Here is an 8,625-nt window from a genome sequence, read left to right as displayed (position 1 = left end):
CACATTGTCTCCGTTCCGTACGACGGTAAACAAAAAACAAATGGGGAGATTTGGAATCGTACTAAGCCTAAGACGTGGCCTTGATCATTTAAACAAGATAAAGCTCGATTAGTTAAGTATTTAACTTTTGAAAGTTGTCCTTAATGGCTAGCTTAAGAAACAAGTCCACAAATCCTATTGTACCACGTATAGAAAATCATTGCAAAATTCCTTTTTTGCCAATCTAGAACATTGGGGACTTTAATCTGGTTCAGGCCCCATGGACAACAAGCTTTCAAAAGTTTTGCACTTAAATATATGTAACAGTTCAATAAGGACATGTACTAAGTAAAGATGGTGGAACCAATTATGCACTTCTTTTATATTATAATACGAAAATATCTCACCCAAACATGCTTCTATAATGCAATCACATTCCGTGGTTAAAATGTAGAACAAATAGTTAGTGTGAGAAATAAATCACCTGTTTGTAAATGAAATGTCTTGAAACACATTCAAAATTAAAAGACGACAAAATACAAATAATTACTTCCGAAATCTATTTCAAAATTTCAAAGAATGAGACCGACAAAAGAAGAAACAAAATAAAAGCTCAAATTACAAATTTCTTCACCCAAAAAAACAAGGAAGAAAAATACAAACCGATATTAATCCACAATTAGATCTATCATGTTCATTCTATTTCTCTTTTTAACTTTGGTAAATTTCTCTACAATGAATGTATCACTTTCACCCCCCCCTTTTTGTATTTTCATTTATTTTTTTTGGTCAAATATTGCCGAGTTGCTGCTGTAAGAACCACATGTCGGATTCCTCAACGTTCCACAGATTGTCCGAAAAGTCCCCACCGTCCATGCCCCACTGACCGTTGTTGTTTTGCTCCGGCGCCGAAGCAGCTTGAAAGCTATGGCTGTTTAGTCCTCCTTGATTGAATGAGTAACCAGATGGACTAGTCATGGAATCATGATAACCGACTTGGTGATGAGGATTGGTGGCTTGGAAGTAATCCAGAGCCTGGCTACTAGGTTTATTATTGTTAACCGACATATTACTGTAATAGTCGGTTAGCTCCGACACCGGCGAGACCTGAGTCCCAAACGAGTCCGATGACGCCGCAGTGCTGGAGTTTTCCGGAGTGGTGTAACTTCCGGCCAAGTCATTGTTATTGCCAATGAGCGTTGCCTGTTGTAAAGCGACGTGTCCTGCTCCCGCGGCGGTTTGGAAGCTGTTATTGTTATTGTTGAAATGATAAGTGTTGGCCGCGGCGGTTGTGATAGAAGAAGAGGCTCCGGTGGTGGCGGTGGAGGCGGACGCGGCGGCTTGAATTCTCTCGACCAATCTCGGCATCCAGAGGTAGCGCATGGTGTCCTTGAACTGCTTGCTGTTGACGTCACACTTGAGCTGCTTTGCGTGTTTTTGCACGCGAGTCCTCCAGTAGTTTTTGATTTCATTGTCAGTCCTTCCGGGCAAGTGCTGTGCAATTTTGGACCATCTGAAAATTACAGACCTTGTAACATTTAGTTTTTACTAAATTTAGGGTTAATTCAAGGAAAACCAAAAGAATCAGACTCTTATCACTTACCGGTTGCCCCAGCGAGAATGAAGCTCAAGAATGAGAAGCTGTTCTTCGAGAGTGATGTTGCCACGTCGAACGTCGGGTCGGAGATAGTTGAGCCACCTTAATCTGCAGCTCTTTCCAGTTCTTTTCAGACCTGGGTTTACAAATTGCAACTCAATTTTGTTAGACATGTGTATGAAGCAAAAGCAAAAAAAAAAAATTCAAATTTTGGTAAAGTTGTGCTCAAGGAGAAATGTCATTTTCTTTGATACTTCTATCATATTTATGCTTTAATGGCTTCCAAACAATATAGGCTTTCATTCTATTTTGGAATTCTATAGTTCATGCACCATCATCATCATGAATAATCAAGCATATCGTCCTCCAAATCAACCGTTTTAAATAATTTTTGACACCCCTTTCTATTTCAAGCAAGATGAAGCTTTTCACTCCATCTAATTGATCCTTTTCATGGAAGCCAATAAGGGAGAACTGATAAAATGTTAGAGAACTGGGAAGGAAGAAGAACTTGATTGGCACTTTGGCAATTTTCACTTAATGGAAAAAAAACAATTCCATGAAGCAAAAGAGAAGAGCACTAAACCTCCAAAAAAAAAAGTGACCCAAAAATACCAAGTTGAGATCAGATCATTATTCATTCACGTTGTCAACTTGTTCTTTGGCTCTTTCCCAGCTATAGCACTATTGATCAAACTAATTATAAGCAAAATAAAAAGCAACGGAAAGTAGAATTAAAATTGTAACTAAAATCATTATACCTGCACAGCGAGCAAGGGAGTTCCAGCGACCTTCGCCGTGGTTAGCAATGTAATTCATGAGAGCAAGGTCTTCCTCAACCGTCCATGGCCCTCTTCTCAGGTCCATCATCATAGCATCTTCGTCTTCTTCAGAACTGTTTCTAATGGTGTCCGAAACCCTTCCTGGTTTGACATCCATTATTGTTGCAGCTCTAAATGGACACACTGATTGATTCAAACAAAAAGCCTCTGATTGAAGAGAGTAGATAGAGAGATTTAGAGAGAGAGAGAGAGAGAGAGAGAGAGATGGAGGAAAAAACAGAGAGATATAGTTGGATGGATGTACGGGAAAGATAGAGAGAGGGTTTGCTTTTATAGATGGATAAACGGGTTTAGTTAAGCATGTGAGAGAGATAGGATAGGAGGAGGACTATTGGACTTAGGGGGGAGAACAAATTAAAGCCGCAATGGGGACTTGGGGCCTTGGAGGTTTAATTTACAAATTAATTGGGTTGATTAAAGTAATCACACACTTAACCTTGTTGGTAATTATTTATAGTTAGAAAGAGGGCTTTCAAGTTTGACGCTTTGACTTTTCCCTCCCCGAGCTTCTCTCTTTGCCGTGTGTGCTTGTATTTTGTGCGTGCGTGCGTGAACGTATGAGTTTAGAATAGGGTTTTCACCTTCTCGAAGCATGTTGGCTTTCTTTTGTAAAAGGAATCACAATGTGTAACTATTGTATAAAATATTATGATTTTGTAAATTTCTAATTGGTCATGATGAGAGGAAAAAAGAAATTTGTTTTGAGTTTGTTTGTTTTCTAACTTAAAATACAGGAGGGAGAGAAGGATTTTATTTATGAAGAGAGATGGAATCGATCTCATGTTATTTTTTTTTTTAAGAGAATGAAGATTCATTTTCGTATGAGACCCAATTAACTCTTTTTGTAAACATAAAGAAACGAAATAATTTATATTATTTTTCATATTCGTGATTTGGATAAGTAAACATTGCATTAGTGTTACTGTGGCAAGGGAAGTATTCAATGTAAGGATTTAAATTTTTTTTTATTTTTTTGAGAATAAGGATTTAAGTTATTCAATAGACAAAGTATAGCTATCCAAAAATGAAAGAAAATAGATAATGGTCCCTATTAACAGCATCAAGAAAAAGATGGTCCTTTATTGGAATGTTATAGTACACTGAATTCGTTTTCCTACTTTTTACAAGTTCTCTCATATATATGTGATGAAACTTATGTTTTTCAGCCTGATGTAAAAACTTCCTCATGTGAAAAAATTGGAGTTTCTCTTATTAGAAATTTAACAAAATCACATTAACTAGATGAAGCGGCTCAATAGACATGTATAAATACCGGCTTTCCCTTTAGCTTTGTGGTTAAGGCCTTTGGCTTTTCCAAAAGATAGAGGGGTTCGAAAGCTGGTATGGTGGTGGTGGTGTGGTGGCGGTGAACTGGTTGTGGTGTTTGTTCCTTGAACTCCAAGGCCCCAAAAAAAAAAAAAAAAATAGACATGTATAAATAAATGGTATATATTTAACACACTTCACGGATGGACCTGAGTTCTCTTGGCTTGAACCTTGATTATAAGAGCTTCTATGTGGAAACTCAAAATTAGTGCTTTTGAGATAGCTTGTTGAAGCTTAACCAACTAATATGAGAGTCGATTAATTTGTGTCGTCTGGTGTTGGATCCATTTGATATGTAAAGAGAAATATCTACGCGTTGTGTTATAGTAAGAAATGAGTGTCTATAAAACCAATAATAATCCAAAACGATATTATGTATTCTCAATAATTAAATCCATCATTGTACGTACGAAAAAAGCACTTTAGGTTTCTATCAGCACTTTGAAAAAATTCATAAAACCAGATTAACTGACCAATTGAATTACACTAAAAGAAAAAAAGTAAAGATGGATCTCTCTTTTTTCTTTTTGGTTACAAAAGAAAAGAAAAAAGTTGTTCAAGCTTAACAGCACAATCAACTTTACTGTATGCTGTGCAGGGCCGGTCCTGAGATTGTAGAGGCCTGAGGCAAAGATATACATTTTTTTTCTCCTTATCAAAAGTTATTTTTTATTTAATTTAATAATTATAAAATGATAACAGCGAAAAGGAACATATAGTATTTATGTTATATAACTACTTCAAAAACATACGACTCGAGAACATGTTTGTACCAAAAAAAAAGAAATTAATTCAAAAATATACAAAAAACTTAAGAAAATAGATGCAAAAATGTCATTAGTGGGATTTGAACTCATGCTGAAAAGGACTCCTCATAGGCAGCCTTGCCACTGCTCTAACACTAGTGATTTAGGCGTAGAGTTTATATATATTATATAATATTTACTGAAAGTCAGAGCTCCGAGGCTCCCAGAAGCCGGTGGCCTGAGATGGTTGCCTCAGTGGGCAGCCCTCAGGGCCGGCTTTGATGCTGTGTAATGACAATCACAGCACAATAAAAAAAAAAATTGCCTCGTTTTTTTCATTGTGTCGAATAGCAGATATTATTAAAAGTTAACTAGTTGATTATTATTTATCCCAAAAAAGAAGAAAGAAGAAGAAGATATTAGTTGATCGCTAACCCCAGCCTACGTTGTGATTACTAACTAGAAGGGTACATAATTTGACTGCTCACTACCCTCTTTCACGGTGAACATGAAAAAACCTCTTCTTCATTTTGCTAGTGATCTATTAATCTTCCTTATCTTCTAGCTAATAATATTCAATAATTCAACTCTTTCTCTAAGAATATTCTTGATACATAAACTAGTTGCATCATAGACTAATTCTGAGATCTGTCTAGATCTCCCCACAATCCTGGCTCTGTCTATAATTATAGGTCGGCTTTTTTTTTCACCGCAAATTAAATTCTCAAAATCCACTACATACATATATGTGTTTTTTTTTTTTTGGTTACAACATACATATATGTGTTTGATTTCGTATAAAGATTCAATTGCTTTACTTTTATTTTGTTCTCAATCAATCACCAACACACTATGCAGTTTTAATGTTAATTCCTAACAACTAAAGTCTCCTTTTTAACTGCGTTTTCAATACTAATCAAACCTTGAAATTATACATTACAACCACGAAAGCTGCATGCAGTCGACTTTTATTTATGCTACTGTTTTGGTACGTGAATTCGAACTCTTTTTCCCATTGAGCAGACTAATAGTTATTATAGCTGATCGTCTATTAATTATTGGATACTTTGCTTTACCTGGCAGGAAGGCTAAACCTTTAATTAATTCTTGGAGCCCTTATTTTTGTGTTTAATTTTTATTAAACAGAAAGCACGGTGGATAGTAGGCTAGAGATGCCAATGGTCCTTACTATAGACTGCCATCAAAATATGTATCATTGCAAATTGGTGATTGAAGTAATTGCTTTAAGAGTTGACAATGTGTATTCGTCATTAATAAAAATGGAAGTAGATGTAGTTAATTAATGCTATTTTAACCCAATTCAAGAAGCTGATTTAGTCTACTGAATTATTGTGAGAGATTATTCAGAGGGTTGGGTCACTTGCACCGTCGGTGCATATAATAATTTCCAAATTATGTTCATGCATCTTTATTAATTAATCTTGCAACTAGGGTATTCATTAATGGAAATTATTCTATGCACCGACGGTGCAAGTGACCCAACCCTTATAAAATAATCTCAACTCTTGATATTTATTATCAACTTTATTTTTAATAAACAAAAAGTGTATTTAATGCAATCTAACCATTCATTTATGTTGGTGCAAGTGCACGGCGGTGCTCTGAATAATCTCTCATTCATTAAGGGTAAAGATTAATATTGCATACGTTTGATGCATTGCGTTGGGTACTTAAAGACAAGCATAAGTGACGTGTACTAGTGGTAAGGGAGGCAAATCCATAGATAAGTACAATTATAACTGTTAGTAGATTAAATATCGATTCGATCAGTCTAAATCTTACGCAATTCAATCCTATATGAAAAGTATGTTGATTTAATATGATAATCTGAAAAATTATAAATAATTCATCTTTTATAAACATCGAGATTGGATTTTGATCGATCCAATCCAGATCACATTATGCAAAAGAAAATAGAGTTATATCAAAATCCAATCCAGATCACATTATGCAAAAGAAAATAGAGTTATACAAGTACGCTGGGTTCCAAACCCAAAACCTTTTGCAATACAAAAAATTCTTATTTTAAACTTCCGGAAATTAGGTCGACATATAATATATATATATATATATATATATATATATATATATTTATTATATATATATCGAACAAATAATAAAATTATTGCTTGCTAAAATATTAGCCTATCTCTGTTTTTTAGTCGAGGATAAATATTTGTCGTGGTGGAATTTCGATCGCCATCACAAGTATTTTTTTTTTTTTGGCGAAAGCCATCACAAGTATCAACTCCATACTTAGACGCCTCCATACTTCATAAGGGCACCTGTTTGCCATGTGTTATAGGAACTTATTTCTGTGACACTTACGTATCAACTCCTGTAATTGGAGAAATCTAATTGCGAAAAGAACATATACCCATTAATTCCCTTTAAAAAGAAAAAACTACCGGACAGAAAGAAAAGGACAATTAGATAATCATTAGAAATATATAAAACTGATTCATGGATTAAGAACCTAGCTAGCTATTACAGCATGCATGCATGCTCTCGTAGCTGGATAATAATATAAGCCACACACATACGTACACAGAATTTTCTGTTTTGTATGATTTGACGAAAATACTGAAGGAAAATTAATATAAATTGACTTTGTTGCATGATCAACACGTGTTATAGCTATGCGTACATGCACCTTGCAAAATTAGGGTTTTGATTTTATTATCGAAATGACCAGCATCCAATTCCTGCTTATTGATTTGTCTCTTTATAAACGGCTATGGGGACATGGTTTTCTCTTCTCCAAACTTTACTGTTGCTTGGTCGGAAAATGCTTGCTCTGCATTTTCAGGTTCTTTAATTTATTAGGACGGTTGTCATCTCAAGCAAAATAAGAAAGACTAAAGGTAGCCGAAATATGAAAAAGCTAGAGGTTAGGGTTAAAGAATTGGAGCCACATGAAACATCATGCACATATATACCTCATTCCATATCCATGAACTTTATAAATTAGTGGGACTAGCCCTTCTGGTTATGATATCATTAAGCAGTGTGAACCTATTAGATCCAAAATGAGGTTAATTTGTTAATTAAGCCAAGTTGGATGTGGGAACCGCTATATGGAGAAAGATTAAATAAGAAAACAATGGTGGGAGTCCCTACACAACACAAATATGGCAATGTTATCTGCTTACAAGTAATCATTAGGTGTTAGTGCCTATTAGCTAGTTTTATCGATATATTTAGCCTATATGTAAACATTATGGGGGCATGTATATGTTCATTCTTAAACTCAAACACTTAGATCCAAAGTTGCTTGTATAATGATAGAGGCTCGTCTCAGTTTTGAAGGTCGAATCAATTAATACGTACCAATTATGTCATCCATGATGCTTCTCCAATATCACGATTAAGAAAGAAGGAATAACAGCAAAATACATGCATGTGATAAAGTAATTTAAAGTTCACATCTAAAATCAGTTGGCAATGGATGAAATTGTTTAAACCCTTATAAACTCATAGCCAATGTCTCATTTTTCCATGTGAGATCTATACTCTTAACACACAAACATGTGTGGGTGAATTTTCAAGCCATACATGTGAGCACCTTATATAGGGTGACGTGAAGCCCGTGTGGCCGGGAGGCATACACATGTAGGATAACCCTGCTTTGACACCATGATAAAGTAATCTAGAGTTCACATTCAAAACCAATTAGCAATAGATTGAGTGACCCAAACCCTTAGAGCATCTCCATCGGAGTGGTCTTTTGCCACATAGGGTGCCCAATGGTAAAAATGAAAGAGGAAAGCACTCCAACAGATCTATTAAATTCTACGTGAATTTGACATTCCTATTCTCCCTGTCAAATTTGATAAAACTCCCCAATCTGTCAATGTCTCTCTCTCTCTCTCCCCCTCCGAGTCGGCAAACTGTGTTCCAAGGTTTGTTCAAATTCTGGAGGTTTTAGATGATATGAGCGACAAAAACATATTGGAACTTGTTATTTGCTAGTGAAGAAACAGTCCTAGTTTCTTTGCTGCTAGGAGTAATATTAATTGAATTCGTGACACCATCAGTCCACTATTAAATTAACCTATCGATTTGAAGGTAGGATCGAAGCATTTGGGCGAGTAGAAAGATGGGTGTTTTTTTA

The 8,625-nt window shown here is 35.4% G+C and overlaps 1 protein-coding gene across 1 annotated transcript; it reads right to left on the bottom strand.

The window, feature by feature from the left end:
• Positions 1 to 516: 516 nt before the first annotated feature.
• On the bottom strand, positions 517 to 2,673 carry LOC133712049 (transcription factor MYB108). Its single transcript, XM_062138126.1, has 3 exons — positions 2,338 to 2,673; positions 1,583 to 1,712; positions 517 to 1,492 (listed from the first exon to the last, which is right to left on the bottom strand). The coding sequence occupies exons 1-3, from the start codon at positions 2,513 to 2,515 to the stop codon at positions 769 to 771; spliced, it is 1,032 nt and encodes a 343-aa protein (XP_061994110.1). The 5' UTR covers positions 2,516 to 2,673; the 3' UTR covers positions 517 to 768.
• Between the last annotated feature and the right edge of the window lie 5,952 nt (positions 2,674 to 8,625).

Source organism: Rosa rugosa, chromosome 5 (assembly GCF_958449725.1).
Source record: "Rosa rugosa chromosome 5, drRosRugo1.1, whole genome shotgun sequence".
In the NCBI taxonomy this organism is placed as follows: Eukaryota; Viridiplantae; Streptophyta; class Magnoliopsida; order Rosales; family Rosaceae; genus Rosa; species Rosa rugosa.
This window is presented reverse-complemented; position numbering and strand designations above follow the sequence as displayed.